Here is a 26,070-nt window from a genome sequence, read left to right on the forward strand (position 1 = left end):
CTTATAAAGGTTCTTATTTTTAAAAAGTACAAAATTTATTGTTAAAAAATTATAACATCCTCAAAATAACAACCTTCCGATGGAGAAGGCCTTATTATGTTGAATGAACTAGTACTTGTTTCATAAAGTCCAGTACTCGTCAAGAAATTTACAAAGAAGAGACGAGGCAATTCCTTGCCACAATATCACTTGCCTTCCCTCGTGCACACTCACCTTTGGTGCGAGATGATATGCTCTCCTTCACAGTTCATGACAAGCACTATACCATCTCTATTCCACAACTAGACGAAGCACTTAGATTTACATACCAAGATGCAATCGATTTTGGATCGGAAAAGTTTGATGTTGTGTGGCAACGAATTGGACAAAGTACTTTCACTAGCGGGAAGACCAAAGCATCTGCACTATCACACGCGACCATTAGATGCATGTATAAGCTACTCGCCAACACCATCTTCGCCCGAACCGCCCAAAACTCAGTCCTTGACGATGAACTTCTTGTCTTGAAGATACCATTAGTTGATTTTCCAAGTAGAGTTAACTATGCCGCGCTTCTAGCAAAACAGATGGTATAATTTAAAAACGACCTCATCAATGATGACGCTTCTCTAAGCTTCGGTGCAGAACCTCCTTCACACAATCCAGGTTACTCGGGCCTATCTTTACTTTTACGCATTTATATATATATATACATATATATATTTTCCCATCTTTTCTAGATTTGTTCACACTGGGAACAATGTGATTTAAGTCTAGGAGGATGTTATCCGTTTACTAACGTATTCTTTTTTCACTTGAATGTCTTTTTACCAAGTCAGTATAAAGTTTTGGTTTTATTGAGTCAAAATTAACTTTGTAGGCAACGACGACTCTATGATATGATGAAATTTGACCTTTATATGTTCTCTAACTCATCCCCTAAGTGACAAGTTTCGTAGAATTTGAAAAGAGCAGACAATACCTAGAACCTCATCGTAGGATCTCTCCCCTCATCGTAGTGTCTACCATAAAAGTCAAGCTATATCAGAACTCGGTATCTATGGTGCATACCTCAGGTACACAAGAGCAGAAAGAAGAAGAATTTGGTAATGTTTCATTCATTCTCTACTTAACTTTGTGCCATTAAATGAAATGTGTAGGAACAAAGACAAAGTTATAGTAAACGAGCAGAGTGGTTATCTAATGCGCACGAAGATCTCATCATCAGATGAAGGCGGCGTTGCAGCTGGTTTTGGAGTCTTGGGTGTTTGAATTGGACAGCATTCACATTCGCAATCATCCTGATATATTCTTCTACTGGCTTATTTCTTGTTATTCTTGCTTGTTGAAGATTTGTGTATTAATCCATGAAGATCAATAGGACCGACCACAAAGCATAAATAAACTTGCTTATTGTTATTTCACTTATTTTAGAGCTGTCATGTAAGAGAAACGAATATAAATGAAAAAGATATAAAAACAGGGATCTGCAAATCTCCAAAATGAAGGAAGAAACAAATCAGGACCCGAGAGGAGAAACCATGGGAAATCGCTTAAGTGTCTTCTTTGTTGCTAGATAGATCAAACAGGGAAATAAGAGGAATACAAAACAATAAGATAAAACGAAGAAACAGAAGAGAACCTGGAAATAAAGGCAGAGAGAATCAAATTAAGACGGGAGAAACCATCGAGCATCCTTGGGCTTCAAGTCGGAGAGGCTGGGGAATTGTGTTAGCTTCTTTGTGTCAAGATTGAATACACAGATGCAGGGGCAGATGTCTGGGCATGAAGGTTTCAGTTTACAGTTACGAAGACGGTGATGACGGGTGAAGTAGATGGAGTTTGGTTGGATACCGAGGGTAGGGTCAGCAGGCACAGTGATACCTAAATCCAGAAGGAGGGCCTCATTGCCTAAAGAATCTACCTCGACAGACAGGTTCGGTTTGTGTATAAGCTCATCCGGATATGGATTAGGATCCGTCTTGTAGAGGCGGAAGATCCTAGGTATTTCAGAGGTTGCCTTATAAGCGATGCTCTCGACCAACAAAACCTCTCCCGAGGTTGTAACAGCAATGTTATGACTAGAGATTGCTCCATCATATGTAGTTTCATCATCACTCGGAGGAGAAGCTGGATAAAATGGTAGTAATATGTTAGTGTTGGACACATCCTTGAAACCTTCTTGTCCAGACAAATCCAGGATTCGAATGAATCGGCGAGTTGTGTAGACGTAAAGAATGTCACCCCGGAGTACCATGTCAGATAAGCCTCGAAACTCTCTGGGAACATCGATCCGTGTTGGGATGGTACGGTAATGATCTTCCCCCTTCTTGCAAAAGGCTATATATGGGGAACCTGTATCAAAAAACCATGCGACAGTGTATTCCTCCTCCTTGTTCTCGTCTACCCACAAAAGACCTCTCAGATCAACCACACTCATATTTGAGTAACCTAAGTCACCACTAGCTACTCTCTCGATGAATTCCCCATCTCCTATCCGCTTAAGAGTAAAATGGCCACCCTTAACTGAGTGTAGAGGGGGAAGATTGATCCTACCGTCGCTAAACACATCTACGATACAGAGATTGGATCCAGAATCTAGCGTCAGGAACCAGTTACCTGAGTTTGCCAGGAATCGAATCCTTGAAAAGTCTCTCTTTCTCTTCTTGTAAACTCTATCTTCGTCCGGGTTGTAAAGCACACAATCGCTGCTCTCTTGAAACAGCATCAGCCATGGAGATCTCTTTTGCCGCCGCGAAGTTTGTTTCGAGCATATATACCAATTCCGACACACGATCTTTGCGCGGTGGAAATCCACAATACTCAAACGTTCCAATAATGATCTCAAGATATCGTTCGACAGCTCCGACCATCTGCCTGTCTCCATAGTTTCTCAAGATATAGGTTTTGTACTCATAAAATTATGATTTCCTTTCGTATGTTTACTCATAAAATTATTATTACAAGTTTTACATTTTTTTTTATTTGTTTGTTAATTTTATTATTACTAGGACTTAGAGGTCGCGGGAGAAGTATTTTAGAAAAAAGTAAATAAATTCAAAATTTAAAATTATACATTATGAAATAATTTATATATAATAGAATAGTTTGAATACATAAACATTAAACATAAACTGTTACTAAAAACACAACCATCAAAATAAAAATTTATAAACAAAAAATATTATGTAGAATAGACGTAATTTTGCAAAAAATATCGTTTAAAGTATTCTAAATATATAAGATATTTTATGAAGAATTATGGTAAAGAGCTACAATTAAAAAAATCATAGTAACAAAGTGATATTAACTAAGAATATTGAACTAATCGTTGTAATGAGTAAATGTAATCTTTATTAAATAATTATAATTAAAAATGTATTTAATAATGAGTGAAACATTATCAAAGAAAAATTGAAATTAAAATACACTACTTTTAACATAATAAAATACAAAACATGATAAAATAAAATTTAAATATTAAAATAGTTTTTAACAAAAATTTATGATAAATGGACGCAACTGTAAATTCTATAGTAAGGTTTATTAAATTTTTATATTGCTATAATCATTTCTAAAATTTTAGTTAGATTATAGAATAACATTGAATATTAGATATTATATATTAATATTGAAATTATTTAAATTGAACATAAAAAGGAAAATTTGTTTCAACGAACTATGATTTGTTAGTTATTGATGAAGAGACAATTATATAGAAAGTTCAAAAAACATGACTATTTAAATAGACGTTAAAAGAGTTTATTAAAAAAAATTTAATACAACTGTTTAAGTTAAAAAAAAAAAACCAGTTTTTCACAAAAAAATACTAAAAAGTCGCAATTGTTGTTTGCATTTATTCAGATTATTATTATTACTTTTAAATATTAAATATTAAAATATTGGTTTCCCAAAAAGTTACGATAAATATACACAACTGTGAATTTTATATTATGTTAAATTTTATATTTATCTAATGCTATAATCATTTCTAAAATTGTTTGATATTAAATAATTGTAAATTGTTTGTAATATTCAATTATTTAGATTCAACATAAAATGAAAATTTTATTTCAATAAACTTGTTGGTTAATGATGAAGAGACAAATATAAAGAGAGTTCAAAAGACATGATTATTTAAATAGATACACGTCAATGACATCATACACCTATTAAAACAAAAGTTTTGATGAAAATATATAAATAAAATATAGTGAAAAGACAGACCTTTACAATGAAGAGATATAACCATTTAGATTTATAAAAAAACAAAAAAAAACAAAAAAAAAACAAAAAAAAACAAAAAATTTACGAAAATATCAAATTCAAAAATTCACTATATAATTCATCTAACTGTTGAAAAAAACTCTAGGTTTTTTATTAAATTTTTGTATTGAAAATTAACTAAAAGTTGTAAATCAGATTTATCATTTCAAAAATCTTTTGTTAAATCAAAAACTCGAGGAATTTCTTTACTTTTAAAAGAATGTATGCTAGAGAATAATTTAGAAAACTGTAAAAACTGTTGAGTGACATGTCTAGCAATTCATATACCAATTTTTTTTATAAGATTAAATGGTACATTATTTCTTCCATGAAAAAATAAAAAATTAATATGACCAAAAATAAATATGGAAGTAGTTTATGTACCTCCGACATAATTACCCACGGGAGGCCTCCCAAGCCTATTGCATAAGTTGCAATATAAAGCTGCCGATACAAATCATTGTTAATTACATTTTATTTATATAACAGACATAAACATTTCATTAAATATATTTTGTACAAGGAGAAAAAATGTTTTACCATAAAACATATAAACGATAATACTGGAGTTAACACCGAAAGCAATTGCATTTTCTGCTCATAGCAAATAAGCAAAACAATTGTTAGAGAAATAAGTTAATATTAGGTTAAGAATAGAATAGATAAAAAGTAATATAGTTATTAACGAAAAAGACTTTAAATAACCTGTAATGTGAAGGAGAACCCAAGAAGCATGCATGTTATGCTCATCCCAAGCGCAGACGTCTATGTTATATCAAAATGGTAATCAAATCAAAATATTAATCAGCTTTTTAATGTTATATCTTTTATAGATTGTCTGAAGGTACGTAAAAAGTAAAGACGTTCTCACCAACAAGAGAGGACGTCTGCCCCATTTATCGACAAGAATGAGACCACTCATGGTTTTTGGCATCTGCGAATAGCCAGAAAATACCATTTAATGCTAACAAGAGTAGAATTGTTTTTGCAAATTATTTAACTTAACACAAAATGATCATTAAAATGCCAAAAACATTACAGTTAGTCAGTTATAGTAGTTAAATAACAACTAATTTCAAAAATACTATAGGATTTAATCCATGTAGTATTGTAGTATGGGGTTACCAATTGAAATTGTAGTTTTAATTTTAGTTTTACTAATTAAAAGTTTTAAGTTAAATATATAATCAATTTTCATGCATATAAATTAACAAAAAAAAGTATATATATAACCTTACCACGAAGAGGCTTAACATCATCATTCCAATGGCCACTGGAAAACCTGTTTTAACTCAAAACAAATTACTAAGCAAAGAAAAAAAAAAGTTGGAAAACCTGTTTTTTGTTCTTCAGCTTGTGCTCTGTTTTTCCATTTTATTATTTTGATCAGCTTTTACTCTCCTCCATACATTTATATACTCTTTTTTTTTTTGAGAAATAAATTTTAACCAAAAAGTAAATGGAAAGAGGAACCTCATGGTAAATATTTACTAAGATATTTTCTTCCACAAAAGTAATGAAAAAAATCTTATAAAAACTGGAAATTCTATGCAAATACATCACTTGCAGATTCAATTTGTATATGTGTGACGTGTCTATATAAAAAGAATCAAAAGCTTAATCTTACCAGATTTTCTAAAAATGGTACTTGCATAAGAGATTACAGCAGCACTTCCTGAGAATTGTTGTATCAACATTAGCCCAACTCCTACCTAAGATATAAAATCACAACAAAAAAATAAAAAAAAATTGAATGCTATGCAGATAAATATGAAAGGTAGAATACTACGAATAAAGTTTTATGTACTTATATCTCAAACATGTAAAATTAACTGTACCACGAGGGTGTATCTATATTTTCTCTGGAACAAATCACAAAAACTCGACCTCGAATCATTTTCTACCATTTTGGTCATAACCTGAAAAACAAAACAAAATCATTCAAACTTTACATTGTTTTTACATTGTACGTACTTTATAGCTGAAAATATTATGAGAATAGTAAAACTCACTTTAATTTCGGAGGCTTCACGTGAAATATCAGCATCTCTCCCTCTAAGCCGAAGCAGTGAATTTTCTAGTTCTTTATCTGTACCAACTTTTGCCTTCAAAATTTTAAATTGATTGGTTTCATATCTTCCCATGGTTGATAAATTATGTTAATGGGTATTAACAAAAAAAAAATGAACAACCAGCCATCTTGGGGACTCTGGTACGAAGAATAAACCGATTACTTGAATGATGCATGGTAAAGCACCTAGACAGGGGAAAAAAAATTGTATTTTTATCAGTTAATATATATCTATATATATATTAATTTCTCCACAGTTGATATGATATTTATAGTTTTACTTTTACCTGATACAGCCAACATCCTCCAAGTCATGAAATTCCCACAAAAATAAACCATGGCGAGTCCAGCATTTTGAAGAAGCTAATACATAATCAGACGAGAATAACAAAGGATCAATCTACGTACTCACGACAAAGCTAATTAACTATTTTAATTTAAGAAAAACAACATTTACTGGATTTGTTTTAATTTGGGTATAACTTTTTTTTTTTTGGCTGGTATAGTTTTGTATTTGTTTATAGTCTTCTTATTATTTTTTTTTTTTTTCCGGAAACGATGCACTTGTTGTAACCAAAGTTATTTTGATGAATAAATTTGACATTCATTCAAAAAAAAAAATTGTCTTGATTTTTACTCTTTGATGTTGGTGGACACTTATATCCTTACATATATTAAAGTATTTACCTGATTTGAAAAGGTAAATGTACCGCGGACATGTTTCGGTGCAATTTCTGCTATATAGACAGGTACCTGATAGGTAAACAAGCAAAAATAATTTAGATCACAAATAAATTAATAAAAACCAAACTGTTCAAGATGAAATTCAATAAAAACAAAAACTTAACTATAAGTTAATATAATTACCACATAGCTAGTCAAGCCGAAACCTATCCCTGAGGAGATTCTTCCGAAGTTCAGCAACATCACATCCTTTTGTGTTCCAAACATAACATAAATTCAGTATTTAAGTACTGTTCGGTTTATGTTGACAACTATAAATTAAATGGTTTGTTTATTTTCTAAGAGATGCTTTAGAATATCTGGGACCTTAGGATAGGTATTTTTGAGGTTAGAAATGATGATTAATACCTTAGCGAAAGCGATGGAAAGCCAACCAGTGATGCTTAGGATGTCTGAGACCCACATTGTCTTTTTCAAAAGTAAGAAATAAAACTTATAATCATATGTTTTAACTTTTTTTACCAAAAAAAAAAATATGTTTTAACTTTTAAGTTTTAGTAAAAAATGGCACTGGTAATCAAATGCACGTAGACAAATACGAAAACTATAGTCAAGAAAGAAAAAAGAAATGGTAAATTGAGTTATCAAGAATAATGGTTCATTAGTTACCCCTCTTCTGCCGAGGACCATAGCCATTTTACCGCTGAACAGTGCACCAACTGCAGCTCCTAACGTGGCCAATGAGCCAAACGCTGAAAACTGGAAAAACAAAAATGATTAATCAAAAAACTATTAATCCAAAGGGAAATTAAAAAAAGTTGAGTAGATAATTTTTATATTGGGTTTAAGTTACTGAAACTAATACATACTAATTCTTTTACTTTATTATTTCTAAATAAAAAATCATGAAAGATATATAAACAAATGACATGAGTAAATGGTACTTCTATTATTGTAGATGAGAGAGTGACAAGAGATTGATTCAGTAATGATGGAATTATTGATAGATACTGTTATATATGTACTATCTTTTTGGATTGTTTCGACAACTCCATATATCAGGATATTATAGTTATATTCTTTAGGTAGGGTTATTAGATTTATGATAATAGTTTCAAAAAAGGGTTAAAATGGAGGTGAACCAGACCAGCAAAGCAAACAAAGTATACTTCATTGGGATCACGGACGAGTACGACTATATATATAATATATTTCTTCTTTAGATAATTGATGGTTGTTTATTTCAATTTTAAATGGATAAAAAAAAAACAATTTTACATATTTGTTTGCATATGTGTCGTCGTCATCACTCGCTCTCTGTTACGCAAACTTTTCTTTTGGTTATTTAAGGTTAAAACATTATGAAAACCACCTTGTAACAGAGTTTTTTTTTTTTCCGACATAGAAACAAGAGTAACAAAACAGAGAAACATACTTGCGCGATAGAAAGATCTAAATCCTTCATAAGTTCTATCTCAGCACCTGATGTATAACCAGTCTGTTAAAAAAGAAAAAGAAAATTAGATAGAACATAATTAAGATATATTTTTTTTTTAAATATGAATTTTGTATTAGAAAAAAAAAGGATAAGGAGATAAAGAAACTCACAGCAACACCAAAAGTTAAAGATAACACAAGCTGTAATTCGACATTCAGGATCGTCGTTTTGGTCATTGAGCTGTAAAAGCCCTTCTTTTATGCCTCTTTCTTCCTCCACCACCACCATATCTGATGCAACAGAGTCTCTGGTATTAACAAATGAAAGCTAGAGACAAGAGAGAGAGAGAGAGAGAGAGAGAGAGAGAGAGAGAGAGAGAGAGAGAGAGAGAGAGAGAGAGAGAGAGAGAGAGAGAGAGAGAATGATCTAATTTGTCAAAGTGGGCTTGCTTGGTTGTATAAAATGAGGGATGATGGTCATGGATGCCTGATGGGTCATTATTATGAGTATTATTCCATTTCACTCAATCAAGTTTTTTGGTCATTTTGGTTTTCTACTCAAATGGGGGGTTTGGATTGGAAAGCTAACGTGGACGTGAGACATTTTTCTGTAAAAGTTAAAGATAATCTCTCGAGTCAAGTTTTATTTCAATTTTAAGTTATGTTATTTTAGAAAAGTAAAAATACATTTTTTTAATTTTGACTTTATCAAGATTTCAAAATATTTTTATAAATGATTGATAAATACATTTACCAAAGAAAATATTATTTTGACTTATCATACATAACAATTAATCGACCACAATGGATAAGCCTAATTATACGTAAATACGGAAACCTCTTTCTCTTTCACACATAACTGGAAAGATTAATTTAAGCTACGACATATATACATCGTACACAATATAAGTTAGGTTTTCTCCTAACTTTGCATAACACGATGATATTTGGCAGTATATATTTTTGACAACTGTCCTCATTTTCTAATTATTAAATTATTTTAATTTATTTTTCTCAAAAGTACATACATTATTTTCATATTCACTAAATTTAGATGATATTTCTGTACTAAAAAATATATTGACATTTACGCAATGTCCTTTCAGTAATTATATAGAGATATCTTTTATCAATATTTTATATAATTAACATAACATTATAATTTCTCATACGTATCATTTTCAATATTTTATATAAGATTACCATAACATTATAATTTTGCAAATAAGAAAGAATGAATTTCTTATTATAAATTTAGACAAAATAAATTTCTGATAATTAAAGATTTAAATATTAATATCATAATTTTGGAAAAATATAATGTGATAGTTATTAAATTCTTTACTAATTTCAAGCTATAAAAATATTATAATATTATAATAATTATTTGTTGACAAAAAAGTATAATATTTGTTTCACAGTTTTTGTGCCAAAATATCAAATCAATTTATTCTAAAATAATTTCAAGATATAAAACAATATAATATTTAATTTATCTTTAAGAGTAAACATTAACACAATTTATTGCATATTAATTCTTGAAAATGTAACTCCCGTGATGTTTGAAAATTTTCAAAAACAAATCTTTCATCATATGAATACACTTTAATGTATTAATTGCAATACAATTTGTGTTTTGTAAAAAAAAAAAAACACAGACAAAACTTATGGTATATTTATTCTTTGAAATGTAACCATAACTCCCATGATGTTTGACCACAAAAAAAACTGAAAAACCTCTAATACTACTACAAATTTATCTATTAATACCTAGACAAAGTCTTCATTAAACATCTTATTCTACCTCTCAAATGATTTTCTCAATTTTGTAATATTTAACTTTTTTCTATATGTGACATTTGTAGGTTTTGAAATAAATAAGTTGAGTCGAAATTTTGGAGCATATATAGAAGTGAACATGTGAAATATGGTTATTCATTAGAAAGAGTTAGATGAAGAATGTCTTAGGCACATAACACATTCTCACTTGTAAATGTTGGTAAATGTTGTTTCAAATGCCTATTTTGTATATCAATGTTGTAATTTGTTTTTCTTTTGATCCATTTGATAAATTTTTAATATAAAAATTTTAGTATTAGATCATAATTCATAAACTCTAATAGATTTTATATCTTAGTCACAATATTTATGCTACTTATCACCCATGCTATATTTTATACAAGTGTGTTTGTATGTATTACCCATGAAAATGAGTTTAAACAAATATTAACTGTTTCGAATACTATTACTTTAAATTTGTTCCTTAACGTTACAACTGTATTTGTTTGTATTTATTAACTTTGTTTCCGATAACCATTTCCATAGTCCTTTATTTGATATAATAATATATCAATATATATTAATAACATTTTTTTTACTCAATTCTAAACTAAAATTCAGTTTGCATTTAGTATGTTCAATAGATATAAAGTACGTGATCAAAATATAGAAATATCTTACATAGAACTTTCTTTTCCAAATTCAATTAATCAAGAAACAGAAAGAATTCTACTTCTAGAACAGAATTGCATTTGAAGTCATTTGTATAATTTATTAAGATTAAAATATTTTATTGCTAAAACATTCAAATTATAATAATAAAACTTTTAAGCATGTGTGAAGCATGCTGGTAATATATAAATATCAAAATTATTTATGATACCTTTAGTTATCTAATTAATGAATTTAATTACACAGAGAATGAAGGAAGAACATGAGTTTCGGTTCAAGAAGAGGTTATTCGAGAAATTCAAGCTACTGTCTCGCCCTTCTTGGAGGTGTCTGGTTTTAGAAGATATTGATGTTTTATAGATTATGTTAAAAGTGGACAAACTAACACATAATGTCCATGCTCATCCGCATTTTATTTTATACGTAATCAATATTTTTTCCCAACGTAAAAAAATGTGTGTACGTCTTGATTGTGCATCAAAACATGAAGAGCTCTATATCTTTTTTTTCCCGTCTAAATGGTGATTTTATTAAAAATTTAAAAAGTTATGATACAATTGGTCTGTCAGCCAAACAGGTGGCGAGAAACATTTAAAGTAAAAGCTTGAAGTATTACATCCATACTTAGCTAGAAGATGAGCTAATTTATTACAATGACACTTAACAAAAACAAAATCAACATGTTGTAGTTTGCTTGCCCAAAGGATGATATCATAGTAAATACCATCTATCGATATATCATAATTCTTGCCATTGACTATCTTGGTGAGTATTTCACAATCTCCCTCAAAACAAACTGATGTAAGTCCTCTTATCCAAGCTTGTTGAATTGCTACAAGGAGAGCTTTACTCTCAGCCTCTAGAGAAGTACTTGCAGTAGTTAGAATCGATGATTCCCATCCTAAAGTTGCACCTGTATTACTTCGGAATACCCATCCATCTTTTGTGTCATGAGTTATGGGATCGAATTTTGCGTCATAATTGCATTTAATGAATGGTGGAGCTGGTCTTTTCCAGTTTTCTTGGGAATTTTGTCCTGTTAAGGAGTCTTGGTGTTTATTTTCGGAAGTAGTGTGCATGATCCATTCATCAATTTCACCTTGGGCTCTAAGTATCATAGAAAGAGGTCACTCATCAATAGAATTAAAAATGAAATTATTTCTCGATTTCCATAAGTACCAAAGTAACCATATATTATAAGATATTTAATGCTTAACTAATCAATAGTCATTCATTTTAAGTGATCGAGAATATTTATTTAAAAACAAAACAAATAACAAACATAAGATAATTTATCAAAACACAAAATATATAATTTTAAATATTTTAATAAATTTAGTATATGTTAAAATTATTATAAAGTTATCTCGCATATCGCGAGAGTATACTTCTAGTATATATATATATATATATAACATAAATCGACAGTTTATTATATTAAGATATATAATGTCGAGTCAAATTTTATTCAACCAAGTTCTGTAGTTAAATAATTAACGTATCATGGATTTTATCTAAATCAATTTTTTTTTTCTAGTGATGTAACATTAAGATTTTACTTATGTAATTTTATACCGCTTATAAGATTTATGCTATTAACTATCTATAATATTACCCAAAAAAACTATACATGCTAATATATCTATATATATGGAATGAAAATTTTATTTTATGTTATAGTATGACATTTTTGGTTAGAGTCTACTGTAATTTTATCCACATAAATAAAAAACCAAAGTTACAGTTTAAAACATACAGCCTGTGAAGAAAATAAATAAAATAAATAGGCTGAATACAGATAAGTTTATCTTGAAAAACCAATCAGTATTTGACTTCTATCCGACTAGATAACAAATTTGTAATCTAAAAACCTTTCTAGTTTATCTTCACAGTTGAAAATTTAAAAACTACTTAACCGCAACACCATTTCAATGTTTACTAGACAAAACAATCATTGAGCGAACCTTTTGTACTCCATCCATTTTGTTTTAAGTGATGTTTGAGCAAAAACATCTTTGTTTCATATTAAGTGATGTTTTCAGTTTTTTTTTTACAAAATTAAATATATTTAATTTGTTCTGACCAATCATATTTTTGAATAAATTTTGTTATTAGTTAAATTTATTTTATTTAATAATTTTTTTAATAAACCCTAATTTAATAATATTTTTATGTAAACCTTAAACATCATTTATAATGAAACAGAAGAAGTCTTTTGTTTTTGATAAATAAGCTAACGTTTCTTCTTGCTATTCATTACCATTGTTAGTTGTGCCGTCATCTTGTACCATTATATTTTACCATTACAACAGTAAATAAAATTAGTATGATGCTATATCTAAAATAAACGACAAACCAAATTGCTTTAGTTCAGTAGTAAAGGAATGTAAGTTCACAAAATATTAGTTTTTGGACCTCGATTGTTTTCGAAAACATAATATGAAGATATAAAAATAAAAAATACTAACTATTCATTAAATCAATTGTATGAAAAAATCGTATCAAATTGGTTTAAACTATGGTTTGCATTAAGTTTGGTACACTTGATATATCTTCAAAATGTATAGGTTTTCACATAGAGACACGGTTTCAGTTTCATTGGTTTTGTTAATACTGTTGTTGTTGTTTTTTTTTTCAACTAAACATTAAACTAGATATAACTCCAAGATTGGTTGTCACCAATTGATCTGCAGCTCAATTGGTGACAACTTGTCCTGTGGGAAGGTTGTTAAAGGGTGGGGACCAGGATTCGAGTAACGTCTGACACACCAATAACCTACTGGTAGAACCAGGTTGGAGTCCGTTTGGGTGGCTAGCGGTGGGCTAGTAAAGTCTACGAACGGTCCGTTGGGACAATTAGCAGTGGGCTAGTGGGATCTGCGGGACGGGTTGTCACAGCAGCGTCTGCCTGAAATTGTTTATGATTTGTGATTTAGGATTTGTGTTTAAATCATTTAATGTTGACCTCTGTTGTTAAATCTATTATGGTAGGATATATATACATGTTACCATCTAAAAGTGGAACAAAGTAGTTGGCATTTCAATTGTTAAAATTCAATTTTATTCGATCTGCTCCTTAATTTCATTTATGAAATGTTAGGAGATTTATATAGAAGAAAGGTCAAGGCTAACTTACAGAATATTAAATGTTTTTTTTTGGCAGGCAACACAATATTAAATACTTGTAAGCATACAGTATTCAATGCACGAGTGGCACATATGCGTCCAAGTGACCCCATACGCAATGACGAAAGATTAATTTCAGTAACTGTCATATACTAATTTAAATATTGTCCTTCATATACACAAAACTAAGTTTATTATAGATAAATTTTAATCCAATATCTGATCGACAGCAACAAGTTAGAATTCAATCTTTTATTTGACAAATAAAATAATTAAATAGTTGCTTAAACTTTGTAACCACAAACTACATCAGTTAATTAAATAAATTGGTTGCTGGAAATAGCAACAATTTGACTTAAGTTCTCCTCAAGATCTCTGAAACTCCGGTTAAAAGCCTAAGATCTAGTCTAGTTTATCCCCAATAATTTTTCCAGACTGCCTATTCATGTTTTGACCTATTTCGAAATAGACAGTTTGTTTATATGCAATTGAACAAATATTAGTTTGTACAAGCAACTTAGCTGTCTTGGATTCGGATTGGGATTACCATGTGTCCTGATTCGATATGTCGGGCCGAAAATTTTCAATCTTTGGGTGTAGAAATTTTATTTACTGTTTTAATATAAAGCAATTTATTACAAGGAAAAAAAAAACATAAAAAGACTATTTAGCAAACAAACTATATCTCTTCCACAACCCATCAATATGACATGTGATGTCAATGTGAACTGCCGACAAAATAGGGACCTCAACTGATTCTCTCAATCGGTTCATGTTTTACTTGTGCCTTCTACAATGATATAATTGTACTTGTCTCATGTTTTAAAATATTTGAAGGATATTGATTCAGATTTCATCAGACCATTGAATACTTTGTAATTTCTTATTTTTACAACGCCGAATTTGGATCACTGTTTAAAAATATAATAGCTCATGACATTGATAAATTAATTAACTGATCACCAGTTTAGATTTTCAAAACATTTAAAACATTGTAAAATCGAAAATAATGAATATACGTATATGATTTTTGTTCACAAACGTTTAAAAATTATTAAAAATATGAAAATAGATTCATGGAAATGCAAGAAAATATTGATTTAGGTTTGTGTGAAGCAGAGAATGGTATGAGATTAATCACATAAACCGGTAGCATAGACATATATTGTATCTCGAAAGATATGAGATTTATATAATCAGTCTAATGTTATACAGTAATTTGGAAACAACTACATATCCAGTTATACACTAAGTTGAAAACAACTACATATCCATTTAAGTGTGAAACAACTGGCCCGTTTCTTTTTTAATAACATAATTAACTATACCATAATACATAATTAAAACAACCAATCCATAAATCATCATTAAACAATCAATAATCAATATGTAAATAATCAATATACAGAGCGGAAATATACCAACAACATAACCATCTCCAACATATCATCAATACAAGAACATCCTAATTACTATATCCAACAATCTAGCATGTTTCTAAACTAGGTTTCAACAACATAAATATTTAGACTAACAAGACGAAACCGAGATCCTAGATCATCCTTCTCTTCATCGCCATGATTCTACGTCTCAGATACCTTGTCTTTACATGCATCACAAACAATAGTTGAGACGCATGAGTATTATCAAAAATACTCAGTGAGGCAATCCTCCCATCTACTGGACTATACATACAAGCAATCGAAAACTCAATGTTCAAAAAACAACACACAACACAGGTAAAACAAGTATCAGCCATCTGTTGAATGGGGTCGATCGACACTGACACCTGGCGAAGGTTGGTGTCGACCGACACCCTCTTGGTGTCAAATGAAACATGCTCGACATTCTCCGAAAATCTTAGATGTGTCAATCGACACCCATGCTGAGCATCGTTTTCCTTCGATCTCCAGCTTAGATCTCTGTCTCCAAACGCCTCCCGCTCGTCCAAGGCATCCCAAAGAAAAAAACCAAGCCACAAAGAACACGAAAATCACACAACAAATAAGGGAATCAATCACACAACTCAAAAGAACACCAAAACAGAGGATTTTTAAGCTTAAATAAGCAATTGTCATGTACTCACCTCTTAAACAGGAAGATTCTGACCGAACAATAAAGAACCTAACACCCTAACAAGCTTCTAACACGCCTCTTGCCTCAGAATCTCCACTCCCACATACATATCTCTCAAATAAGGGCCAAGAACTCTCAAAAAACTCTCAAAGACTCACTAGAACTTCTCCTTGTTTCTTTTTCTTTCTGGAAACGACAAAAGAGGCTGCTTCCAAAGCCTAGATTGACCTGCAATCTTTAATATCTCGGTTTAGGGTTTCTCCTAAACCAAATCCGTATAATTCGATGATTTAAAACAAACCGATCGTACTAGAAATTGGTGGTGTCGACCGACACGCTCTTTGAATTTGATCGACACTCATCCCACAACTCCAAAAGTTGGTTCGCAGATATTACAAAGTGCGAGTTTAAAATATTTCTCATAATATTTTTTTGTATTTTTTGGCGGAAATGTAAATTATGTATTTTTTCATATTATAAAACATTTTACAGACTTAGACTTATTTGATTGACTTTTTGTATAATATTCGCATTAGAAAACACAATTTCACCGTGCATTAATTATGTGTATTACTAATACGTGCATCTCTTAAAAATTGATATTGGTTAGTCACTATTTCTAAAATTGGAGGTAACGGTTAAGAATTCTTCATTATAACAGTCTGTATATGTTCAAATTGAATACACTTCTAACAAGTTATTTTGAATATATATTTTATTTGAAAAATTGTGTTTGTGATTTGTGTAGTTAATTAACCGCATAAAATTTTGTAGAAGTACAAGTATCACGTTAGAACTGCACGATGTATTGTGGTTCAAATAATATCAAATAAACATTTGTTACTATTGGAGTTGCATCACAGTTTTCATTTTTCGTAATTATTTATATTGCTAATATTTCAATCACATATATATATATATGTATTTATTTGTATGTATATTTTTTATTTATTTATCTATATGTATTATATTATTGTAATTTATAATTTATGTTATAGTTATAACTTATAACTCATAACAAAATACTCGTAATCAAAGAGGGATAACACTATCTATCCCCAACCAAAGTTTTGTTTCCCACATTAATCATTAAATTTCCCTCACTATTTAATACACACTTTTTTTTTTTTTGTTAAATGATTCTTTTAATACAATTTAAAACTGTACATTTTTCTACTGCATATTTGTGGATCGAAGTTAAAGTTACAGACTTCTTATTAAAAAAATAAGAGTTTCAAAGACTAGTTACTAATTAGGGAAGTTTTGAACTATCATACTATAAATTTGTTGAAAAGTGGACAAAATATGATTATGGGCACCAAAACTAAAAATCCAAAGTTATTAGTCAGCAGCCTAACCACTGGATAAGTTTCTTGTCCCCTGATAAGTGAAGTGATAATGCTTTACACCGAATATAAAGAACATGTGTATTGGATTAAATATAAAATTAAATTAATAAGGTACATTGAATAATGGTCAAGCAAAATAAAGTTTACTAGCACCTTCTTTTACTAATCCAAGTGTGGCCAGTGTGATTTACTGACCAGGAGATTCATTGAATCTAGACAAGAGTGAGTAAGATCTTGCCGAAATGATTGGGAACAACAATGAAAAATATCTAAAAAGACATTCATAATGTCCAACATTATTAGTAACGTAGCTAAAGCTGTACAAAAATCTGTAAGCTGACGCTATAAGCTGTTATGGAATAGTGCAAAACTGTAAGAAAAAGTTGTACGTGAAAGTTGTACACAAAAGCTGAGAGTAAAGCTTTTAATAAAGTTTTTGCATTTTTGGTAAAATTTTTGTTATTGGTAAAAATTCAAAGTTGTACCACTTGTAATACTTTGTTTTTGTTCACCAATCACTACCAATATATACTACTCTGTGTCGAGAGAGATTTTCCCAAGAAAATCAAATACTCCCTCTGTCTCACATAGATTAATGTTTTAGAAAATATTTTTTGTCTCTAAAAGATTGATTTTCTAGATTTAAAAAATAAAATAATTTTTTATTTTATATTTTATTTCAAATGGCATAATATTTAGTGGGTTATATTTTCTCTTTCAACCATAAAATAATTATAAATTAGTTTAAAAATAAAAAGCTTAACTTTTTTTTAATATGTGTGAAACTATTGAAACATCAATCTATGTGAGACAGAGGGAGTAGGATGAAACCAAACAAAAAAGAAAAAAAAGTTTTTTTTTTGTGTAATCATGTTACGAGTATAGAGAGTACTAATATAACAAAGAAAAAATGTGTAATTAATATGAACAAAACCATAGTGTACAAGCATATATATATTGTAATATCTCATATCAATACAATCAAGCATTTCCTTACATGGTATCAGAGCAGTAAAATCCTAGACCTAAATTTTTTTTTCCTTTCTCTCTCTCTCTCGCCGCTTCTCTTCCTTCTCTTGTTCTTCACCATGGCTGCGCCTACATCTGATATCATCAACGCTGCTTCCACCAATCAGCTACACAATATTAACATGTCAAATGTTACAAAACTCACTGCCTCCAACTTTCTCATGTGGAGTCGACAGATCCGTGCCTTGCTTGCCGGTTATGGACTTGCCGGTTTTCTTGATGGCACCACGATGGCTCCTGCCTCTACGCTCCTCTGTGACGGTCATACTATCACTAATCCCGCGTATGATCTTTTGCAACGACAAGATCAACTTATTGTCGCTAGTCTTCTTGGTGCAATCTCGATTGAACTTCAACCTATCCTCTCCAACGCTTCCACGACCACACAGATCTGGAATCTCCTTTCCTCTACGTATGCGAAACCAACATGGGGACACATCAAACAGCTACGCGAACAGATCAAGCAGTGGCGTAAAGGTAACAGATCTATTGATGAATACGTTCAAGGTCTTGTTTCTCGTTTTGATCAGCTTGCTACGTTGGGCAAACCTTATGAGCATGAAGAACAGATTGAGTATTTACTTAGTGGTCTTCCAGAGGATTATAAGCCGATTGTTGACCAGATTGAAGGCCGTGATACTCCACCTACCATGCCGGCCATTCATGAGAAGCTTATCAACTATGAGATAAAGCTTCAGTCGCAAGCGACGGCTTCTTCCGTAGTTCATGTTACTGCCAATGCTGCTTTCTACAAGTCCTCCAACCAAACACACAACCCCCAGAACCAGCGCTCATCTCGAGGTAATCACTCTTTCAATTCTCGTGGTGGTCATGGACGTGGTTACCAGGGTCGGTGTCAGTTATGTGGGGTGTTTGGCCATAGTGCCCGGTGGTGTTCTCAACTGCCGCAGTCTGGTCGTGGTTTTCAACCTTCTGGTGGTGGTTACTCTCCTCACTCCGGTTCGCTTGGTCACCCTAATGCAAATGTTGCATCTGTTCCGCCATATAATCCGGTGAATTGGGTGATGGACAGCGGTGCTACGCACCATCTTACAACTGATCTGTCCAACTTATCTCTTCACCAACCATATTCTGGCGGTGAAGAAGTCACCATTGCTGATGGGTCCGGTCTTAAGATTGCACAAACGGGTTCTGCATTACTCCCTACACCCTCTCGCTTACTTGCTTTAAAAGATATTCTTTATGTTCCTGATGTTCGCAAGAATCTTATTTCCGTATATTGGTTGTGCAATGATAACAAGGTTTCTGTGCATTTCTTTCCGGCATATTTTCAGGTGAAGGATCTGAGCACGGAGGCGCAATTACTCCAAGGCAGAACTAAGAATGAGCTGTATGAGTGGCCGTGTGACCGCAACACCATCAATGTCTTCTCCGTGTCAACTTCACCAGCAACTGATCTCTCATCATGGCATCTTCGACTTGGGCATCCCTCCTTTTCTGTTTTAAAAACTATAGTTTCAAAGTTTTTCTTACCCGTTTCTCTTTCTACACAAAAACATTTCTCTTGTTCTGATTGCTTTATCAATAAAAGTCACAAACTTCCATTTTCTACAAACACTATTTCATCCTCTAACCCTCTTGAATATATATATATATATATATATATATATATATATACTGATGTTTGGTCATCACCCATAACCTCCTCTTAAAATTTCAAATACTATCTTGTTCTTGTTGACCATTTCACTAGATACACATGGTTATATCCTTTAAAACTTAAATCCCAAGTCAAAGATGTCTTCATTGCCTTTAAGGCTCTTGTCGAGAATCGGTTCCAAACAAGGATACGCACGTTGTATTCAGACAATGGTGGAGAGTTCATCGTTTTGCGTTTGTTCTTGACCTCCCATGGCATCTCGCATCTTACAACGCCGCCTCATACGCCAGAACATAACGGCATTTCCAAAAGGAAACATCGTCATATCGTTGAAACGGGTCTTGCGCTGATGGGTCGTGCTTCCGTTCCTCTCACCTATTGGACGTACGCGTTTGCAACTGCGGTGTATCTCATAAACCGTATGCCTACGGATGTCCTTGGTGGAGACTTGCCATATCACAAACTGTTTCAAACATTTCCAAATTACACCAAGCTTCGAGTTTTTGGCTGCGTTTGCTATCCATGGCTCTGTCCTTGTCGCAGCAATAAGCTCGAGTCTCGATCTACGGCGTGTGTTTTCCTCGGTTACTCGCTGACCCAAAGCGCTTACCTTTGTTTGGATCCTTCGACTGGACGAGTATACACGTCCCGCCATGTCCAGTTTGTGGAGTCCATTTATCCATTTGCTGCTGCGGCTGTCTCTACTCCGCCTCCAATATCGGTTCCGGTAGCCTCTCATCAGTAGTCTAACATGATACCGGTGTTGCAGGCAACTCCGTATCACTCATCTACATCTCATTCTGCAGCACCCCGTGCAATGATCCTCACCCGCCATAGTCAGCTTTGCCATCCTCACCGGCTCCATCATCGGTTTCCGGGTCTCCGGTTACCTATGGTACTTCCTCTGTTTCTCTCGATCTCGATCACGAGACACAGACGAAACGGGCTAATGATGGTCCATCCTCCATGGGCCTCAATGGTTCACTTGATCAAAGTCCATCAGGCCCAACTCGTACAACAACAACAAGCCCATCATCATCATCTTCTACCTCTACGACGTCGTCTTCATCATCTTCCACCTCTCCGATGTCGTCTTCGAATGCCACTCCATCAACGGTTCTGCAACCTGCTGTGCCACTGGCTCCGGTACCTGCTCCGCCACCGCAACCACCAAAACATGCTATGCAGACCCGCTCAAAGAGTAACATTGTCAAGCCGAATAAGAAATACAGTCTCTCGGTCACATCTTCCCCGATTATACCCACAACGGTGGCTCAGGCATTACGCGATCCCAACTGGCGGAACGCCATGGCTGAAGAGATTAATTCTCAAATTTGCGAACATTCTTGGGATTTGACACCACCAGCTGCACATCAAAATGTCATCACTTGTAAGTGGATTTTTTACACTGAAATATAAACCCGATGGCTCCATTGACAGGTATAAGGCTCAGCTGGTCGCGCATGGTTTTAACCAGCAGTACGGTGTTGATTATTCGGAGACGTTTAGTCCCGTGATTAAATCCACCACTATTCGTCTCGTGTTAGAAATTGCGGTTAAAAAGGATTGGGCTATTCATCAAGTTGACATCAACAATGCATTTCTGCAAGGAAGTGTTGATGATGAAGTATATGTGTCACAACCTCTGGGATTTGTTGATAAGGATCATCCTCACCATGTTTGTCGTTTGCGCAAGGCACTGTATGGTTTAAAATAGGCTCCGCGTGCTTGGTACACTGAACTCCGCAACTTTCTCATTCAGTCCGGCTTCAAGACATCTCTTGGTGACAAATCTCTTTTCATCTACAAGCATGGTGTCTCCTACGTCTATGTACTTGTTTATGTCGACGACATCATCATTATGGTCCTCCTCCGTTGGTCACTGCTTTAAATGCCTCGCTTGCCAATCGGTTCTCTTTGAAAGACCTCGGTCCTTTGAGTTACTTCTTGGGTATAGAAGCTATAAGGACATCGATAGGTCTCCATTTGATGCAGCGGAAGTATATTATTGATCTGTTAGCAAAGATAAAGATGCTTGCGCAAACCCAGTTCCCACACCAATGGCCTCTTCGTCCCAGCTCACAATTAATTCAGGAACACCTCTCAATGATGCAAAGGACTATCACATGGTTGTTGGGAGTCTCCAATATCTAGCGTTCACACGACCTGACATAGCTTTTGCAGTAAACCGACTCTCCCAGTTTATGCACAAGCCGACGAATGAACACTAGCAAGCTGTGAAACGGGTGTTGCGTTATCTTGCAGGCACCTCTACTCTAAGGATCTTTCTTCGTTGTGATGCTCCTCTCACTGTCCATGCATTCTCTGATGCAGATTGGGGTTGCGACAAAGCTACTTATGTCTCGACGAACGCATATATTTTCTATTTTGGTGGAAGTCCGGTCTCTTGGTCCTCGAAGAAACAGAGGAGTGTCTCGCGGTCGTCTACTGAGGCCGAGTATCGTGCTGTTGCAAACACAGCTTCTGAGTTATGCTGGATCTGTTCACTACTACATGAGTTGGGAGTCACCATTTCGCTACCTCCAGTGATTTATTGTGAGAACATTGGGGCCACTTACCTTTGTGCGAATCCAGTTTTCCATTCTAAAATGAAATATGTTGCTTTGGACGCACTTCGTTCGTGAGAATATTCAGTCCGGTGTTCTTCGGGTCGCACATATCTTCGGTGATGATCAGCTAGCTGATGCTCTCACTAAGCCGTTACCACCTCAACGTTTTGCAGAGTTAAGTTTCAAGATCGGAGTCAAGAAACTGCCTCCATCTTGAGGGGGCGTATAGAGAGTACTAATATAACAAAGATAACATGTGTAATTAATATGAACAAAACCCTAATGTACAAGCCTATATATATTGTAATATCTCATATCAATACAATCAAGCATTTCCTTACAACCAATATTGATATGTTTCAATATAAGTTTTGTTTAGATTTTAAAAATATATTTTGACACAAACTCTATCTGTTTTAAGTAAAAATAGGCAGATTACAAGTACTATGACGTAATTCTAATAGAATAATTGTGATGGCAAAAGAAAACTATGTCAACCAAAATTAGAAGGTGGTATGAGTTTCAAACATTTAAGAATTTTTAATCAAGCTTTGTTAGCTAAACAGATGTGATGCATACTTCACAATCCAGGATGGTTTATGGCTCGGTCTACAAAAGTCGATATTTCATAAAGAAGTCTTCTAGATTGTGGTATTGGTAAAAGACCATCTTATGTTTGGAAAAGCATGATGCACGGGCGTGAGTTGCTGAAAAAAGGCCTATTGAGGACAATTGGAAATAAGCGTGATACGAGTATTTGGATGGATAAGTGGATCTTTGACGAGAGTCCCATAGCTCCATATAGATTGCAAACTTTCTTTGATGTGAATTTGCAGGTTGTAGCTTTGATGGAATATGGAAGCTGTCAGTGGAATTGTGAAAAGGTCAATCACTTATTCTCACCTTCTGATGCAAAAAAAAATTCTAGTTATGCCTACAACCATGTGTTAGTTTGTAATCGAGTTTGGTCATATTATGTTTTATAATTAAAGAATTAATGTGTCTGTAGTTAGTGAAGAGGTGTGTATGTGTTATTAGATGTGTTGTTTCAAGTTGTCGGTTGTGACAAGTTACGAACGGTTATGACCGTACGACTTATATATAACTGTGGTGTGTTGTAAAACAAAATTGTAACAAGTTTCACGTAAATAAAAGTTTCAGTTTTCGTTCTTTGTCTTCTCAAAGAGAAGAGACAAAGTCTCTTGCTCTGTTTTTTTTTCTTCTTCCTCTCAAAATTCTAACACCATGGATCTTGTTGATAGCTTCATCTAGCTTTACACCAAGTCGGGATCATATTCAGTGAAAAGTGAGCATCGGTTCGTGAAGACGCAATCAATGGCTTCTGAAGAGCAACATCCTACCATGGCAATGACAAATGCCTTGAAAGCTAAGGTATGGAGATTGGAAATTGTTCCAAAAATCAAAACTTTCTTATGAAGATTGCTATCTGATGCACTAGCGGTGTCGGAGCGTCTTGCCTTAAGGGGTGTATTGGTGGGGACCGAAATTTTCAAGTATGTGGCTTCAATAATGAAACAATATGTCATACTATATTTTGTTGTCTTGTGGCTCGTCAAGCTTTTGAGGTGGCTAACGTTCCCGCACCTAGTAGTGGATTCTCTTCTACAGATGTTGGAAATAATTGGGAACACCTAATGCTACTGATTCAAAACAATAATGGGAAGATAGCTGATGTACAAGATGTGGTACTGAAAGCTTTAAATGATTAAGCTCAATGGAAACAGATTTAAATCAACGCTTTGTTGGAGATGACATGACAAAGCAAAGACGTATTGACAAAGACAAGATTGCAGAAACCAGCAGTGGAGGAGTTAAGTGTAATATTTCTTCGTCATGGATTAACAGCTCTTTTATGACTGGTGGAGCATAGATTGCAAGGGACAAAAACGGACAAGTCATGTTTCATGCTAAATAACTAGATTCTCATATGCAGGGTGCTTTAAGATGTTTTTAATGGACATTGGAAGCTTTATTGAACGTACATATTGACGAGATGGAGATTGTAATGGACCATACCGCAGCTATGGATACTGTTAATAATCCCAAGGATTGGCAAAGGTATTCTGCTATCCTGAGAGAGATTCATACCAAACTCAACAGTTTAGTCTTATGGGATTGTCATTCAGTTTCGGTATCAACAAATAAAGTGGCTAAAGCTATTGCTCAAAGTATTACACGAGATGGTAGGTTTTAGTCCTATTTGGCATTTGGAGTGTCTTCTTGGCTTCATGATCAAGTGCATTTTGAGGAGTAGAGTAGATGGAAACGCACTTGATCATGAAGCCAAGAAGAAACTCCAAATGCCAAATAGATATTTTATTATGTTTTCAGTTTGTATGAAAACGTCAAAATGTCACTTATTATGAAATTTATAGTCTATAATCTGTAAATTTTTAATACAAAATTTTTATTAATTTTGAGCATTTCATATTTTTGATATTAAAATCTTTATTAGTGAGTAGTGTCTTTTCACTCATATTTTATGATAATTTTTTTATTATTTAGAGAATTCTTTGTGAAGTCATTAATCTCTAGATTACTATAAATTCAGAGATATATTAAAAACATGTACTTATGATAACAACTGTCAAATAAAGCTAAACTTATGTAAGTTAAATAATTTTCTTTTAAAAATTCACTTTTTAAAAGTAATGTACAATCAAACAGTTATTAAAAGGAAAGTGTATTTATATTTTAATTCATGAGAACTATTTTTTATATATATTATATTTTAGTAAATAAATTGATATATAATTTCAAAAGTTACATTTTTATGATAACCTTTTTATAAATATACTAGAAAAATTATCCGCACGCATGCACGGTCAAGTGTAATTAAAAAAAGAAACTTTAATATTACTAAATTTTAATTCTTGGTATTAAAATTAATGACGTTAACAATATGCTTGTAACACCCTGGTTTCAGGAACTTATGGAGGAATTTGAAAGAATTGATTTGACTATCGATGTACCAAAGTGCACTAATATTTTCGGTCAAATATCCAAAGTTAAGAGTGATTATGCGGGAGTAATTTCAGGATGGATGATCTTTTGAGAAGTAATTGTTGGAATTTTGCGAGTGAGTACAAAACACATAAAAAGATCATGTGGTAATTTATAAGGTCGGTAAACAAATCTTAAAAATTTCCCAGATATAACAAACCGGATGTCGGATATGGATAGGCCCATAGGCCAGAAATGAACACGAGACCCATTAAGAACTGATGGTCGGACCGTTACAATACTCATATAAAAATGTTTTGAAAGGAATAATAGTTGATTAGAATTTTATTTTCATTGTTCTGCACAAGCTAATATTTTGTGTGGAATCTATAGTCACTACGTATGTATAATAACTTACTTTTTAACTTACATTTTTGCTTAGTAACA

At 32.9% G+C, this 26,070-nt stretch overlaps 1 protein-coding gene and 1 pseudogene across 3 annotated transcripts; both read right to left on the reverse strand.

Annotated features, from left to right (window-relative positions):
- Positions 1 to 1,072: 1,072 nt before the first annotated feature.
- Positions 1,073 to 3,787, reverse strand: LOC147929516 (F-box protein At5g25290 pseudogene; annotated as a pseudogene). Its single transcript, XR_015578574.1, has 2 exons — positions 1,622 to 3,787; positions 1,073 to 1,415 (listed from the first exon to the last, which is right to left on the reverse strand). The product of XR_015578574.1 is annotated as an F-box protein At5g25290 pseudogene (transcript).
- Positions 1,073 to 9,087, reverse strand: LOC104736777 (sugar transporter ERD6-like 17). Of its 2 annotated transcripts, XR_015578575.1 has the most exons (17): positions 8,436 to 8,498; positions 7,670 to 7,759; positions 7,409 to 7,468; positions 7,184 to 7,249; positions 7,004 to 7,069; positions 6,604 to 6,679; positions 6,438 to 6,502; positions 6,258 to 6,350; positions 6,084 to 6,164; positions 5,873 to 5,957; positions 5,484 to 5,527; positions 5,117 to 5,179; positions 4,951 to 5,010; positions 4,786 to 4,839; positions 4,630 to 4,689; positions 2,599 to 2,856; positions 1,073 to 2,334 (listed from the first exon to the last, which is right to left on the reverse strand). XR_015578575.1 is itself a non-coding variant. In XM_087482394.1 (16 exons), the coding sequence occupies exons 1-16, from the start codon at positions 8,672 to 8,674 to the stop codon at positions 4,543 to 4,545; spliced, it is 1,179 nt and encodes a 392-aa protein (XP_087338520.1). In that variant the 5' UTR covers positions 8,675 to 9,087; the 3' UTR covers positions 4,519 to 4,542. The 2 variants fall into 2 exon arrangements, 1 of the variants encoding a protein (XP_087338520.1); XM_087482394.1 differs by lacking the exons at positions 1,073 to 2,334; positions 2,599 to 2,856 and adding an exon at positions 8,609 to 9,087 and having other exon boundaries at positions 4,519 to 4,689.
- Positions 9,088 to 26,070: the final 16,983 nt, after the last annotated feature.

Source organism: Camelina sativa, chromosome 13, assembly GCF_030686135.1.
Source record: "Camelina sativa cultivar CO46 ecotype springtype chromosome 13, ASM3068613v1".
Lineage (NCBI taxonomy): Eukaryota > Viridiplantae > Streptophyta > Magnoliopsida > Brassicales > Brassicaceae > Camelina > Camelina sativa.